Genomic DNA, 17,501 nt, shown 5'->3' with positions numbered 1-17,501 from the left:
TAGATATTTCCATGGACGTGTCAACCAAGTGACCCACAGCAGTGAAAATCCTGAAAAAATGGAGGTGCTACTGGCAGGGGGAAGGTCTGAACTGAGAAATGGGTTATCCTGAAAGGGGTTGCACTCCCCCTTAAGAAATAGGTCTATAGCTTGGAGATGTTTTTGAACTTGGGCCTCTTATTAGATAAACAGGTGGCAGTGATGGCCACGCATGCCTTTTAGAAGCTGCAGCCTTCATAGGCTGAAAATATATTTACACTGTGATGCATGTCCTGGAAACCTCCAGATTAGAATACTACAATGCACTCTACATACGGTTGTCCTTGAAGACTGTCTGGACCTGCAGTTGGTACAGAATGCTATGGCCAGAGTGTTGACTGGAATGGTTCATAAGGGCCATATCACTCCAGCTTTGTTCCACCAGCACTGGCTTCCAATTTGCTTCCAGTCTTAATTCAACATGCTGCTACTGACCTTTACAGTACTGTATGGCCTGGGACCAACATACCTTAAGGACTGCCTTCTCCCATATGAACCTTCCCAATCACTCCAGTCATTTTTGAAGGCTTTGCTTTGGGTGCTGTCACTATCTGAGACTAGACAGATTCATCAGTCTTCCTCTATCAGTGTCTTTTGACAACAGGTGAAGACTTTTTTCTTTCATTCATTTATTTTTTAATTGAATTATATCATTTTAACTGTATTTTTAATTAAATATTTTAATGTTCACTGCCTTGTGGACACTGATTGGATGGAAAGGTACCATAAAAATAAAATAAATAAACAAATAAATAAAATGAACAAGCAAACTCTATGCCGGGGATTACCTCCCCCTTTCTTATTGATAGTGAAATACCTGGAATAGAAACCCCAGGCTGAACTACTTCCAGTAATATCTGATACCACTCCCTTTTTGATCAGGGAAGACAGTTCCCTAGATAGAAACTGGGAACCAGCAGTCTCTGTAGCGTGAGATAGGTGACAGGGCAGTAAGGATTGAAATTCCAAACAATAACCATTTTTATTAACAATAATACCCATGAACTTTGTGTAACGGTACACCATGCATCATAAAAACAGGACAACCTGTCCAAGAAAATTGGTCTGCCTGCTAGTCAGGGAGCCAGTGACCCCTTCGTAGATTGATCCCCAGGATAGGAACTAAAAGTCTTATTTCTAGCCCTATTTTGCCTGCATGATTGGGGCTACTGATGGTAGGGCTGTCGTGCAGCAGCTGGAAATTGAGGATACTGCTGATAACGGGGTCTGTAATCCTGGTAATGGGAATATCTAGAGGAATACCTCTAATACCTCTGTTTAGATGGTTGTTTCCTCAATTTTTCCAAAACACCATTAGTCTGGTCACTAAATAATTCATATCCCACAAAAGGGAGATCCTCCAACTTTGCTCTGGTGTCAAGGGGCAAAGTGGAAGCTCTGAGCCAAGAGTGACGTCTTAGGACAAGGGCCAATGCCATTGCTCTACTGAGACAGTCTGCATTATGGCAGGAAGCATTTAATTGTTGTTTACCCCATGCCTTTCCACTCTGTAACCAGGGCTCCAGCTAAGGGACGCTTATCATCAGGCAAATCAAAGAACAGTGCCACCTTTTCCCAGAGCAACATCTAATAACTGCTCATAATAGCCAAGTGATTGACTATTCTAAGCCCAATGGCAGCTGAAGAATATATTTTGCGCCCAACTGTGTCTAATTTCCTCCCTTCCTTGTCTGAGGAAGAGGATCTAGACCCAGAGTGACCTTTGGCTGGCAGCACCTCAGCCATCAGTGAGTTAGCTTTGGAGTGTTGAAACAAAAAGGCACAGTCAGTGTCCGTCACACGATAAATGTTTTCAAGCTTCCCCGAGGAGGTTGGGACAGAGGCAGGTCACTCCCAGGCAGATGTGATGACTTCCTGAATGCCTTGCAGGAAAGGGAGGGCTACTGGGCCCGCTTCCAGATCAAACAGCACCTTCATGAGGGGGTCCTTAGTCTGTGGTTCAGTGGCTAAATATTCCAGGTTAAGAGCCTTAGCCATTCATATAAGCAGCTCAGCATAAGGGTTGTTGGCTTCTGTAGGCAAGACCATCTGTGAAATGCCCACTGGGTCATCCAGCGAAGCCAGTAATAGCAGCTCTGAACTGTGGGGGAAGGCTTTGTCGCTATCCTCATCAGAGAGAAGCCAATCAGAGTTTTGATGTGCCTTCCGTTTCATTGGACTCTTCATCTCATCCCGTGATTTATTTATTTATTTATTTATTTATTTAATCACATTTGTACCTCACCCTCCCCACAGTGCAGTGATGAACAGGAAGGGGCATACCATGGAGTGGGGTATGGGTGATCCCAGCCACCCCATCCAGAAGGCATCATCATCGGCACCGGGTAGCAAAGAGTCGAGTACGGTCGGCAAGAATCGCTACGGTGGTGCCTTGGTGGCGAGGAGGGCAAAATCTCAATGTCAGAGGATGCTGAAGATCAAGAACGGTCTCTTGACGCCGAGCACATCGACTTCAGAAGATAAATGCCTTGCAGAGCCGACTGTGCGTGATGCTGAGGGGATAACGGCAACACCTCAGGCATGGAAGACTGATGGCAGAACGAGCTACATCGCCCCCGATTATGGTCAGTTGAGAGCGACCTTGAATGGGGTCTTGGCAACGATGCGATTTAGGCAGCTGACAGTGTCGATTGCTTCCATGTCCACGAGCAAGGGTGGTGCTCCAATCGGGAAGGTCCCCGAATTGGTGAGGGGAAAATCTGATGCTGGCTGGCGGGTGTTGGCGCCTTGCCCCATGGAGCAGTGATTGGCTAATGAGAGGAACTTGGAGATGTGTGAGGTAAGCATTTAGTCTTTCGAGCCTTTTTTCTTGGAGGTTCAGAAAGCGCCCAGGGATCCCCCTCTGGTAACGGCTGTAGAAGGGGCATGGAGCTTTCTGAGGGAGGCTTGTCAGCTAGGGAAGCCTTTTCTGATGGCGCTTCCAATGGGGCTTGTAATTCTCTTTCCCAAAGGGTGGCTTTAAGGCTTCCCTCATTTTCGGAGTTAGACAATGACAGGTTTGGCAAGTGGTGGTATTATGCCCTTCACCAAGGCAGAGGAGGCAGGACGAATGGTCAGCCACTTGAGCCATCTTTGCCCCACACTGGGAGCACATTTTAAAGAGCGCCATTTTAAAGCAAATCTCTGAGCAATTTACCTCAGAAGGTAATCCATGACAGGACGTCCAGGTAGAAGCAATCTGCTATCAGGTCCTCTCACACCGGTGGCAGAAAGAGAACTGAGGGATGAGTGCTGGCCCCTCCCACATCACATGATTTTTGGATGGGAAGACACTGTGAGGGGGAGGGGGAGGGGGAGCCAGCACTCATGGGAGTCTGGAAAGTTCTTTATAAAGAAGTTTCCTCATTCCTCTCCATTGGCTGGCCTGCGACTGTGCAGTCCCATGTGGGACTGCACAGAAGCCACGAAGATGAACATGGGAAATCTCTGATAAGGCCTCATATTTGTAATCAGTTAAGTTCAGAAATGTATGATTAAGTTGATATATAGGTCGCTGTGCCTTTTAAGACACCATTCTTTTTCTCCATTATCTTATAGTTTATCTACTCTGTGTTCTTCGCTTCTAACAGAACTTTAAAAATCATTTTACTGTAATGTTGCAAAGCCATCAGTCAAATCATCAGTCCAGATTTGGAGACTATTGTTAATTTTCCTTGAAAAGTTCAATGCTTCTACACTTGTAATTTCAAGCTCTCATTTTGTACTGAGGCCTGTATGCACACAGTTGCACTTAGGTGGTGTCCCCTGAGTGTATTATAGATGCTATACACATACTGAGAATAAAGTCATAAACATAAGGACCTGACAGCCTTAACAGATTTTTCTTAGTGTTCAAATGCCAAATAGTAGATTATTTTCACATCATTAATTATCATGATTGTCAGGAAATGTCAGAAAGGTAATTTTTTAAAAGAAAAAGAATAGTTGTGGCTTTAGAAAATAATGATTTGTTGAATGGTATATATATAAGTCTATGATTAAGCAACCAGTAGGGAGTTAACATTTTAACAGGAGCTGCTCATTTATGGTAGTACTACTTTGAAACAGCATCAGAACACTAATCTACAAGAACTGCTCTATACAATTGTATGCAGATAATTATAATTTTTTACCTCCTCAGCACATGCCTCACAGTATGCCAGTTCTATGATATCTGCATTGTCTGCTATTCTGTTTCCTGGCCCAATTTAAATGTTTGCTTTACCTTGTAAAGCCCTAAATGGTCTGGATTCAAGATAACTAAAGGACTCTTGGTAGAATTAGAAAATCTGAATGAGAAATTTATTTAATGTTTTTATTCAAAACATTTCTAAGCGACCTTTCCACCCAAATAGGGTCCCCAAGGCTGTGAAACACACTGGAAAACCTAAAAAGATTTGTAGTTTGTGAAAAATCAGACCCAAGGTATTATTTTTTAGTTTGTAGAACATTTGGATAATAAGCAAATACTATCTTAGGTGAGAATGGCAACTGCACAAAAAGATGAAGAATAGAAGAATTAATTTTAAATGTAAAATGTACATATGTATTATTTATGAGCACTCACTGTAAGGATAATGGTCCTTCACTGTATAGAATTCACTGCCATTTCTGTACAGATTGTAAGTTAACCAGTTAGAATTTGGAGAATCAGGGGGATTCCAAGAAAGTATGATAGCAGAAGAATTTAGAACTTGTCCTCTTGGTGGAGGCTGCTGGGAAGGAGCTGGAATGAAATGATTACAATTTTTTTTTTTTGCAGCAAAGTCAGCATTAGAGATACTGATAAACTTAAGTCTATGCTTTAAGAAAACATTTACTCTACTAGAGAAGAATTTTTTCAGTTTGTAAAAATGAGGCTCATCTTTATATCCATAAAAAATCAATATTTTTCCTGGAAAAGTACTAAGGAAGCTTTATTTTAGTTTATGGACACCAAAGAAGACAATCAGTCTATCCATCAGTTTATCCGTCCATCCATCCATCTTGGCCTGCACTTTTTCAAGGGAGCTCAGATTGGCGTGCTTAATTGCTTCATCTTCTGTTTTATCCCCATAACAGCCCCATGAAGTAGGTTGATTGTACAGAATAGTGGGGATTTCAATATATGGGTTGGATGCACCAATCTATGAGCACAAAGATCATAGACTTTTTACATGGTCTGTGATCACAGACTTTTCTGGTGTGTGTGTGTGTGTGGGTGTGTGTGTGCTGGGTGCGCTAATTAAATTAAATTTAAATACTGGTTAAGTATGAAATTGGAAATTGGCAGCCCTACTGGAATGTGCTATATGAGGGTCAAGCTAACAAAATAAATTACTATAAAAATTCAAATATTTATTATGGTGTACATATTAGTAAAAAATAAAATATGTTAAAAGAAATAATCCAAATATTCCAATTTCAATCCACTTTGAACCCACTTTCCAACTGGATTTTGCCAGTTCACACAGGCCCATTCTGCATCTAGCATTCGCTCCGCTATCTTACCAAAACCATGTTAGAACAGAAATTCCCCTCTACATTGCATGCCACTTTCACTTTCTTTGATTGTCGGATTTTATGGTAGCCTCCACACTGCATGCCAATTTCACTTCCTTTGATCTCTTGGTTTTATGGTACTGTCTGCATAGATCTATGGCCATTTTACGGCTGTTCATTGGTGACTCTGCAGTCAGTACAGCATTGCCCCAGAATATTTGAATGTGGTTTTGAGCCGCATCCTTTTTTGTTCCGATGAAGGTTTGGTAAAACAACGGAGTGAATGCTAGATACAAAATGGGCCACAGTAAAAATCCAGTTGGAAAGTGCACTGAAAGTGGATTGAAAGTGGATTATTTATTGTGTGTGACCTCAGCCGTTGTGGACTATGGAAAAAGAAGAGTTGTCATTATAAGGAAAGGATTATTGTGTTCCTGGCAACTGTAGGTGTAAATGTTTTGGTATAAATTGGAACCACAAAATAAATTATTAGAAACTGCTAGTTCTGTGCACCCTTGCAAAAATGATACTCCTGAGCACTTGACCCTAAGAACGTGGCCCACATAGACTCCCATATCTAGCAATCATCCCACCACCAATTCTCCAGTCTGCCAGGGCCAATTTACTTGGCAAGTGGGGGATGAGAAGGCAGACTGGTGCTAGCAAATTCATTACAATCTTTCATGGTGATTTTTTGACACCACTTAGAAAGGATCAAATATTTGACCTGACCCCAACGCACATTTCCCCCCCCCCTGAAATTTACTACAATACCTGATGTATATGGCATAAATTCAAAAAATAGCAGCACATTTAATTTCTGCACTCCAGTGCCTATAACAAAGAGAAAAGATCACACAATGCTTTAAGACTATAACTCTGATAAATCCTGGTGGGTAGCCATGTTGGTCTGAAGCAGTAGAACAAAGTTTAAGTCTAGTGGCACCTTTAAGACAAACAAAGTTTTATGCCAAGTGTAAGCTTTCATGTGCAAAGCACACTTCTTCAGACAAATAGACAAAAAGACAAATTCTTCAGACAAAATTGTCTGAAGAAGTGTGCTTTGAACACAAAAGCTTACACTTTGAATAAAACTTTGTTGGTCTTAAAGGTACCACTGGACTCAAACATCGTTCTTCTGATAAATCTTCTAAAGGAAATAATTTAAAAACTGAGGCCAGCAAAACTGTATCTCTTCATGATCTCAGAATCTGAACTGAATAGACAAATGTTGTTGTTTGTTAACAAAGCACTCTTTGTCATATTTGTAGATCAGGATATCGTGAACTATGTCCATAAGACTCTGTAATACCGCTGGTAAATGACTTCCTTTCACTGAAACAAAAACCTATACTTCATCTTTGATACAAAACATCATGTGATCTAAGAAATAACAAAATATTAATAAAGGTAGAAAAAAGGTTTAGAAATGGAATGATGAATAATATCTACTACGAACATTAGTTATGGCACTCCCTTCACCCTGTTTATCTGCCCCCCACGAAGTTTAATTTGAAGTTTTTTGCGCCATCCAGTTATGTCTTAACTGTGTATTATTTTATTGTCCTGAACTGTTGTTATTAATTTATTAATGTGTTTTATGTTTTTAACCTCCCTGAACCTTGTATATACAGGGGAGGGCAGTCTAAGAGTTTAATTTATAAAATAAATAAATAATTTTTACAGTCATTAAAACAATAAGACCGTTGAAACAAACGATTTTCTGTTAAAGCCAACACTTACTTTTACTGCAGCCAAACGGGTTGTCAATATCCAAATTACTAGCATTGGGAACACAGTTGTCACATTTTGAGCCAGTTACAAATAGTTTACACACACATTGTCCATTAATAGGATGGCAAGTCCCATTAATGGTTCCTGCAGGATGACAATTACAATGCTGACATCTATAAACAAAAACAAATCAAGAAAGTAATGAAAGCACATTAACACTTCAGTCAAACACAGTAGGGCATAATTCACTGGTTTCTTTTGACTCACATAATTATGCATTGCAAATAAAGAACCTAAACCTGGGCTGTAGTAAAAAAAAAAAACATAAGCAATGTTATCTCTTTAAAAGTTTTAAAAATATTTATTTAAATATTTATACCCTGCTTTTTCCCCAATTGGGATCCAAAGCAGTTTACATCATACTTATCCCCTTCATTTTATCCTCATAGCAACCACACATTTAATAGTTTAGATTAAGAGAGAATGACAGGCCCAACATTACACACTGAGCTTCCACAGGAACAGGGATTAAAAACCTCACAAATCCTTTAGGATTGCCAACCATCAGGTCGTGGCTGGAGATCTTCTGGGATTACAACTGATCTCTAGATGATAGAGATCAGTTCACCTGGAGAAAATGGCTGCTCTGAATCATAGACTATATGGCATTATATTGAAATCTTGCCCCCTCCCCAAACCCCAGGTTCCACCCCTCAAATCTCCAAGTCCAAGTCCTTGGGTGTTCCCCACCATACAACTGGATCTGGCCTGGCAACTGGCAGTGCACATCTCAGCCAGAATTCTCCCAGGGAAGGGCCGCCAGGCATAGGGATGGAGGGAAAATTGAAGGGTGTAAGATGTAGGTTGGATGGTGGGTGTGAATGAGAGGAGGCAAGAAAAGGGGAGAGGCCTTGGGGCTTTCAGAGAAGGGAAAAGGGATATGAGGGAGGGGGGAATGAGATGCCCTGTGCAACTCCTTGTGGGTGCCCCACTTGTACAAATATACTGTACTTTCAGCTCTCTGAAAACTGTTATTTAACTCCAGCTTAATTATTCAACTGTAATTGGAAGGTTTATATATAACTATATATTTTTTCCAAATTATTGTCCTAAGTGAAGCAGATATTAAATATGGCAAAGGATCTTAAATGATTTGGGGGGAAACAGTTCACAAACATTTGAAAATTGCAACTCTCTCTCTCCCTTCTTAAAGCGTGTCTTTAGTAACTCTCACTGTGTGATCTCCTGAGCTCAACACCCTTTAAAAGACTGATAAAAGCCAAGGAAGCAAAATAAGCTGCAAATTTGTTTTATGGAGTAATATCCCTTTGGGAATAAATAAAAACATTCTCTCTTGGAAACCACAATACGACCTCTCTCTTTTTTCACTTTCATAATCAAGAGGAAAAGGTGATCACCCTCCACCATTGTGTTAAATTCTTTCATCTACAAAGACTGGATCCAAATCTCCCTTCAAACAGAGGTTCTGTTTAGACTATTTAACTGTCATAACTGTAGAAAATGGTTTAAAAGTGAGAAAGCTATCTATACAATAATACAATATTTAGTACTTCATAACTTCATTACATGATAAGCTCTTATTTTTTGTGAGGAGAAGTTTAATGGATTTCAGCACACATAAAATTAGGTAACAATTTGATCCCAACTCTTGCTTTTAACTGTGGCTGGAATAGTGTGTTTTTCTTACCCTCCAGAAAGCTTATTAGACTTCTGCTAGCTGCTCCCAAACTTTGTGTGGCCCTACAGTGGAAGTCCTATGCTTCTCCTTCCTTCAGTCACAGACTCACAAGACACTGGGATATGGCCATTATGTGCAGACTCACAGACCAAGAGATGGTGGCCAGGGGTTTGAAAATAAAGAATACATTTTTGAAATATGGTTGCCTTTTATTACTTATGCTGACAGAAATAAATATACCATGCCAAAGGCAGAGTTATATACATATGTTTACTTGCTGCAATAATTGATTTACAAAAATATTACTGTTTAACACTGTATTATATGTAACTACTGATTGCACTTCTGGTACATGTGGGTGGGTAAGGGATTGTTTAGGTGCACATAATCTTTTTGCTGGCCATCATAGCCACTTTCCAAATGAAGGCTGATTCCTTCTTTGTAGCATTCTGATGGCTTTGTATGTTACACTATCTTTTTTATGATGTTTCTGTTTGCCTTTTTCCCTAGACCTTTTTAGCTTCAGTAAGGCTGTTGTACTGTGTACCTTCCAACCACACCTGGGAGCTAGCACTTTAAAACCAACTGTGTGTCACGTTAAAACCATGTTTAGCTGGAAGAATCAGTATTAGGGATGGCCAATTTAGGTCAGGTTTACCCAACTGTAACTTGTATGGGTTCCTCAAACTGGGTACAGACAGCAGTGGCCAAAGAGCCCCCAAATCCCTTTTTTCTTGTTCTGTGGTCATAATGGTTGTTCCCATCACTGCTCAGTCACCTTCCCACCAAGGTTCATTACACCAGAAACCCTACTCAGCAGTAACTTGGAACAGTACCTTTATGTTAAGAGTTGTGTTTACTGAAATGCAGTCATGTTTTCTCCTAACAAAACACAAAATAGAAAAACCACAGGCTCCATAATAGGGTTGGTTAAGGATATCCATTACTTGATGAAGCAAGGGGTGGGTTGCATTCAGAAATCAGCTCTCACAAATGAAATCACTAGGGAGACCATAGTTTTTCATTGGAACCAGCCATACACCCCACCCCACTCCCCACATCATGCCTGAAACTAGTTACTTTTCTTCAGCAAACTTCCCATTTTCACTTGTTCTTATGCCATTTTTACACCATTTATGCACAACTGATGCAAAAATCAGGCATCAATTTTAACTGGTAATGGTTCTGCCCTGGACTCTTCCCAGATTCTAATTACAGTCCCATGGGTTGTAGAGGGGCTTAAAAAGAGCATACAAAAGGATTTGACCCAACCTTGAGTTCACTTCAGCTGTTATACTTCCTCAAGTTTGTGCAGCCAAATTCAGTTTCCCTGCTCCCAGGTCCTGGAAGATTTCAAGCTCTATGTCCTGTGACCTTGATCATGAATGGTACAATTTCCTGAAGCCTTAGGAAACAACCTTCAGGCTTTAACACATTTTCCTAGAGCCTTAAATATCATGCTTTAGAGCCTAAGTCTTGCCTCCATTTCCATCCCTCTTCATTTAGTGCTGAGGTGGTCCGATGCTGTGTAGTGCTTTCCTATAGAACTAGGTGCTTTTTGGTTCACAGAAAGATTCTGGCCTTGTAGGAATAAAAGCTCCTAGTGCAAAAGGAATGTTCTCCATAGTAGAGGCCCCTGTAATGCAGTACAAACAGAACAAAAGCTTAGGATCCAACCCCTTAATTCTGTGAGCTTTTATACCTTAGATGTGAGCTGTCCATGACTTGCATAACCATCAGGGAAATATTTTCAAGTTTACTTTTTGAGCACCAAAGACTAGATGCTTTTGAATTATGGTGCTGGAGAAGACTCTTGAGATTCCCTTGGACTGTAAGAAGATCAAATCAGTCAATCCTAAAAGAAATCAACCCTGACTGTCTTGGAAGGCCAGATACTGAAGCTGAAGCTCAAATACTTTAGCCACCAAATGAGAAGCAAGCACTCACTGGAGAAGACCCTGATGCTGGGAAAGATTGAAGGTCAAAGAAGAAGGGGATTACAGAGGATGAGATGGTTAGACAGTGTTATCAATGTAGCAAACATGAAGTTAAGCAAACTTCAGAGCACGACGGAAGACAGGAGGGCCTGGCGTCATGTGGTTCATGGGTTGCAAAGAGTCGAACTCAACTGTGCGACTGAACAATAACAACTACTTCAACGAAAATGCAGATTATTAAACAGAAATATAGTCACAAAAACATGTCTCACCTCTACAATAAACACTCACCTTCCAGTTTCAGAGTCAAATCCATAATACAGAGCTCTACAGTGATCACATCTCTTCCCAGCTACTGAGGAATCTTGGCAAGTGCACTGGCCAGTGAGACTGTCACAATTGACCACATCCACTGAACCAGATGTGTGGCATAAACAGGGAAGGCAGCCATTAACACTGTGCGGAGAAACATAAAAACCTAATAAAGGGGGAAAGTGTAAAAATTCAGTGATCGAAAGCCTGCAAATAAAACAGAACAACTTTTGATAGACGTCTAGCAGAAATGGGATGATATGTAGTTGCAAACTTTAAAGATTTTGAGAAGTTAAGATATTTTCCATTTATTGCATTTAATATTAATATTGTACTTAATATGATTAATGTTCTTCTCTTCCTGTCATTTTGCTCATTTGGGATTAAGTAAAATGTGCAAACAGAAGTAAGTCTATAGATGAGTATAGAAAATGATTTAAAACGTTAGAAATAGTGATGACCCATACTTAATGAAATTTGGTTTTTGCTTCATATCTACATGTAATTCTTTGTTTTAATTTCCTATCTAATTAGCATGGAATGCTCAAGGAAGATCTTGCCAGTTTTCAGAAATACACAAAGTACCCCTCCCCTTTGTCAATTAAAATTCTAACATACAATGAGAACAGGAAGGTATATATTGGCTTATGAGTTTTCCATCATTTCCTGTCATCTTTAAGGGGAGGGATTTTTACACAATCTTTACACAATCTGGGGAGGGGGAATCTTACATTATCTAAAAACAAAATGGGATTGCAGAAAACGGCAAATGGAAGTAATCTAGTGAATGTAAGTGATTTCACTCTTTTCAGTTTATACTGTCAATTGTACATTTTTAGAAGCACAAGAGAGCAACATAAATCTTTGCTGTTCCTTTTCAAGGACAAAGGTGGCCCACTGGCCCAGGAAGTCCTGACATCATTTCTCCATCTATCCCAGCCTGGTCTCTGATTAAGTGCCTCCTACTGAGGGTCAGTAAGTCAGGTAACACTAGGGAAGAAACTAGAGGGGAAAACAGGCATGCCATATTTATTAACACACATCAAAATAATTTTATTTTTTAAAAATAAATACTTAATGGAGGTAAGCAGCATTTTTAACCTCTCCCCAAGTCTCTGCAATACAGCAGAGTTCTTTTATTGTACAGTGTATAATACATTCATTTTTCAATAAATTTCTTACTTTGAACTTTGTAAAGTGAGGCTTTAGTACATATGGACTAACTATATTCAGGCTTTTGAAGTATAATCAGATTAGGCTGTAGAGTAACAGAATTCAGCTCACAGTACATTAAAATCCTATTGTTTTTTACCACACTGAAATCACTTTCACACCAGAGGGGGGGAAAGGCATCTTGGAAGCAATAAACAATTATTTGGAATATTTTACTATTATTCCCTTACCTGGTTTACACTTATTACACTGTCTTCCATGATGGTAAGGTGAGCAAACACATTGTCCACTGATTTGGTCACAAACCGTTCCAGGTAATGTCCCTAAAGGATTGCAGTCACAACTCTCACATCCAAGAAGGTTTCCAGTAGCAAGCTTATACATATGAGCCATGCACTGGTCACATTGAAAGCCTGTGAAACCAGTTTTGCACAGGCACTGCCCTGCTGATTTGTGACACAGCAAAGAACCATTTACTGTTCCAACCTTATCACAGTTACATGGCAAGCAGACTAAAGAATTATTTTGCTCCACTCTGTAATGCCCATCTAAGCAGTCGTCACATTGCCTTTGCTCAAAGTTAGGTTTACAGACACACTGTCCTGTATGGGGATCACACACAGTGCCAGCAGCAGATCCCCCTTTGTTACAATCACACGGCTTACATCCAGAAGCATCCAGTCCGTAAAAGTTATCAGTGCAGGTATCACAATGAAGTCCATTGACATTTTCCTTGCAATTACATTGGCCAGTCAAAGGGTTGCAGAACTCGTTCACTGAGCCATGGACATGACAGTGGCAAGGCTCACATCCATCTCTGTTAACCCTGTGGAGGAGTTTGTACCCAAAGCTGCAGTGATCACACTGGAGACCTGAAAAGACAATTGATGTTACCATAAATTAAGATGGAAAGGGTGCTATGAAACAAGGGCCTCATGTTGCATAGTTTCACCCAGAGCAGAATTGAAAGCTTTTGCACTTGAACTCTGGGAATCATTGTTAAAACACAAAAATAAAGAAGAAGGAGAAGAGGAGATTGGATTTACACCCCGCCCTTCACTACCCAAAGGTGTCTCAGAGCGGCTTACAAACTCCTTTCCCTTCCCCTCCCCACAACAGACACCCTGTGAGGTAGGTGGGGCCGAGAGAGCTTGTGACAGAAACTGGTCTTTTTCAAGAACAGCTGTGCCAGAGTTATGGCTTGCCCAAGGTCATCCAGCCAGGTGCAAGTGGAGGAGTGGGGAATCAAACCCGGTTCTCCCAGATTAGAATCCACGCACTTAACCACTACACCAAACATCTAGCTGAACCCCACTGCAAAATGGCTCATTCCCAAATACCAACCTATGCAACCCAAACCACATCTCACCACAAGTTGGAGTATAACAGGAAGATGCCTGAAGAATACACAGCTCTAGGTGAGCAACCTCCAGGCCAAATGCAGCAACAAAACCGGGATTACAAAACAACCAACCTTGGAGGAAATTTCCTTCCTGATTCCCACCTCATTTGGCTTTGTTTCGATCATAAGCCAAAAATAAACAAAACTAATCTACAAAAATATTACATATATACTAATAGTAATACTTATATTAATATAGCACTTCAAAGTGCTTCAGATATATTATCTCAACAACCTTTACAGCAGCCCTGAAAGGTGTAAAAATATTTTTATACGATTGAGCACAACTCATACAGGTGCGCACTCTGTTCTCCAGCCAATATACCAAGATTCCTTCACTTCACTAACTTCATTAACTCCTAAAATCTGTTGACGACAGCTATTCAGGAAGACATTTTGGGCAGATTAGCTTCTCTACAATCTGAACATTGTTCCATCACATCATTCTTAAAATTTGGGTGAGGGCTTAAGTTCATGGTCTTCATATTTTACTGGTTAATGTTAAATGTAAACATTAATTTTTAATGACCCCAAACAGAAAGAAACAAAAACAAAATATAACAACAGTGGTAGCAAGTCTACAGATACACATCTATAAAAGGTTTCCAAATATCTAAAATGTGTGCAGAGCAATTGTCTTCTGTATGCCATACAATCAAATGTTGATAAAGTCGTAAGGTCCTCAGTCCATTATATTACTAGAGGTGGCCACTTATCTTTCCATTATTGCAACGTGAATCTTTTAGCAACGGTAAGGGTACTGAGAGTCCATATTCATTGACCATCAGGAGACAAGCAAATAATTTAAAAGCATATAAGCATTGTCAAAGATCAATGAATATTCTAATACAAAATCAATACAATTACTTCTTCCCAAAAAGTTTAAATAACTGGACAAGCACAAAGCATATGGTTAACGTATTCGTCTTGTAAATTATACCACCAACAATTAGACACTTTACTTAGTTCTTTACTAAAAAGCTACTGTGATGTCCACTATATCCTCAACATAAATTTTTGCTGAATAAGTCACAGCTTATTCACGCCATCACTGTACTACCACCGAGTTGCCATTTTCGACGGTGGATTAGATCTGGAGGTGAGCCGGCCCTGGGCAGACACCTAGTTAACCGAAGAATGTATGTTGTCAGGTTAGGTTGATGAATGGAACTCATCTTGGATTAAGAAAAATTTAACATCAAGAGCACTGCACTTTACTTAACGATTGTTTTATACTGTTCAATGATTGTTTTTATGTTGTTTTAACTGTTGTTATGGCAATTGCCTCTGTTGTAGCCGCCCTGAGCCCGTTGGGGTTCCACAGAAACAATATAGGGTCATGTCCCATTGCTTTGGCAAACATGGCGATCTAGCTCCTTATTCTATTAATTTCTGAGACTGCATGTCATATTTATTAATCAACATCAAATATGTATAAACAAATATTGTAGGTTTCTGCACTGATTCAATGAGAGTTACCAAGAGTAAGGGAGATTCTGAAATACTTAGTGCTGCAGGGCCATATTTAGATACCAACAGATGTTGCAGTTGTAAATATTGGCATTCAACAGTGGCTGACACTTCATTTCTAGAACTCAGCTGAGAGAATAACAAAGACAAATACTTGGTTCAAATTAATGTATTCCTCATTTTAGTATTAATCGTTAGTGAATCATTAAATGAGGCTGAGTGAATCATGGCCTTAGTGCTGAAATGATTATATAAATGAGCCAGCTTTGGTCGGGAGGGCGGGGTAAAAATCTGAAAAATAAATAAATATACTATTTTAACTGAATTTTGCTAGCCTCCTTCAAAACCGCAGCTGAGAGATGGGACATAGGCCCTATAAATAAAGTTAAAATATATCAGTGATCATTGGTATCTCTTACTAAATACATAAATTACTTTCCAGTGTGATACAAAATGTAGTAATATTTTTGTGTAATTGCATTACTCAATTAAAATTTATAGTACATTTTAAACCAAACTGTTTCCTAAATGCATCAACCTGTGCCTCCATTACTCTTCTGCTCAAAGACATGATTTTATGCTGCCTTCGGCACAGCAACAGAGGTTTGGGGGCGGGGGTCCCAGTTTTTAATTTTTACTCAGGCCTTGCATCTGTGTTCTTTAATCTGTAAATGATGTGACCTAGAAACAAAACTAGACTATTACTTGAGAACAGCTAACTCACTTGTGTGCCTGCCTCATTTTTTAAATGATCAATGTAAAATTCTCATCATCATACTTCCAGTTTACTGTACAATACAGTAATTAAAAGTCTCACATTGAACCAAAATAGTTGGAATTTATTTTTGGTTATATAAGCATGGAAAAATATAAATGTTGAGTTTCTTATGTCGGGATAAAAAAATCCCCAAAATGGTGGGAAATGCATTATATATGGATAAAAACTAGAGAACTCTAGCAGAAGGCAAGTTCCTTTAGCAGTGATGAATGGCTCACCTAAGGCATATCATTTAATTTCAATAAGGAAAATAAAAAAGGACTACTATTGCCGCAAATTTTAAAAATAACTGTATTGTTAACAAGAATTATGACTCATTTTGAACTATTAAAATTGGTCTACATGGATTCATATCATATCAGTTTTAAAAATATGCGCAGTGCTTATTTGAATATGCCATACATATTCCTGACAGGTAATCTATTCCTAACGATACTGAGAAAGGCCTACAGGGCATCACACTCAATGTTAACAAGTACTGGGGAGTTAGCACACTTGGCATTTAATTCACATTCTTCTCCCTTTTTTATTCTAGATGAATGACCTACTTTAATAAAATTATTGGTGCTAATGTATTTTACTGGTGATAGGATCATTAGTAAGATTTAACAGTTGTGCTAACTCTAACAGCTCATGCTCCATAACATTGCAGTACTTAGTTACATTTTCTGTTATCAAGCTTGATGCAATCACAACAGACTCTAAGGTTACTTGTAAATCCAGATTTTTTTAAAGTCAACACATATTTTATACACATACTGAGTACATATCATTACAATACAGCTATCCTGTTCAACCATAAACACTGGCACCCCCTGTCCTTGTGACAAGTGCAGACAAGAGGGAACATCTGCACAAATGAAGGATGGACTCATGCAGTTTTCCATTCTTGTTCAAGAGTTCTGATAAGAAAAACAGGCTTGCGCTTACCTGTAATGTTGTTCTTTGAGTGTCTTCTGTGCAGACACACATTGGGACCAAGGCTCCCTGTAAGCTGTGGCGTCTTGTGAGCAAAAATTCTACTTTGTGAGCTACTGGCATTAAAGTTGTGAGCGAGCGATTTGCTACTGCATAAATCAGTTTGCTCTGGAGCCATCCTTCCTGAGCTAAGGCAAAAATATGTGAGCTGGAGGCTTAAAAACTGTGAGTTAGCTCACACTAACTCAGCTTAGAGGGAACACTGATTGGGACTGTGCATGTGCAGGCAAGCCACAGAAACAAATTTTCTAGTTTTAGAGCACCAGAAGGGTGCCCTTCCCCCATAGAATGAGCGGTGGTGTTTCCCCACTGTGATGGAGATGTGACCCATTCCGTTAATTCTCCTGAGATGCTGGAAGCTCCAGAAGAAAGTATAAGCAGAAAGAGAGCTCACAGTGGGGCAGGAGGGAGGAAATATGTGCTTGCACAGAAGATGCTTGATGAACAACAGTTACAGGTAAGTGCTACCCTGTTTTCCTCTTTGGTCATCTGTGCAGA

The 17,501-nt window shown here is 39.7% G+C and overlaps 1 protein-coding gene across 1 annotated transcript in view; it reads right to left on the bottom strand.

Annotated features, from left to right (window-relative positions):
• Positions 1-17,501, bottom strand: part of USH2A (Usher syndrome 2A (autosomal recessive, mild)) — a gene marked incomplete at its 5' end in the record, with an annotated part of 716,575 nt that overhangs the window by 662,891 nt on the left and 36,183 nt on the right. Inside the window, 4 exon segments of the mRNA XM_015424093.1 lie at positions 4,607-4,765; positions 7,264-7,427; positions 11,182-11,368; positions 12,606-13,247. Coding sequence (XP_015279579.1) covers positions 4,607-4,765; positions 7,264-7,427; positions 11,182-11,368; positions 12,606-13,247 — 1,152 coding nt within the window.

This window comes from Gekko japonicus, unplaced genomic scaffold, assembly GCF_001447785.1.
Source record: "Gekko japonicus isolate JY-2015 unplaced genomic scaffold, Gekko_japonicus_V1.1 scaffold810, whole genome shotgun sequence".
In the NCBI taxonomy this organism is placed as follows: domain Eukaryota; kingdom Metazoa; phylum Chordata; class Lepidosauria; order Squamata; family Gekkonidae; genus Gekko; species Gekko japonicus.
Note: the sequence above shows the minus strand (reverse complement) of the source record. Positions and strands in the feature narration are given on the sequence as shown.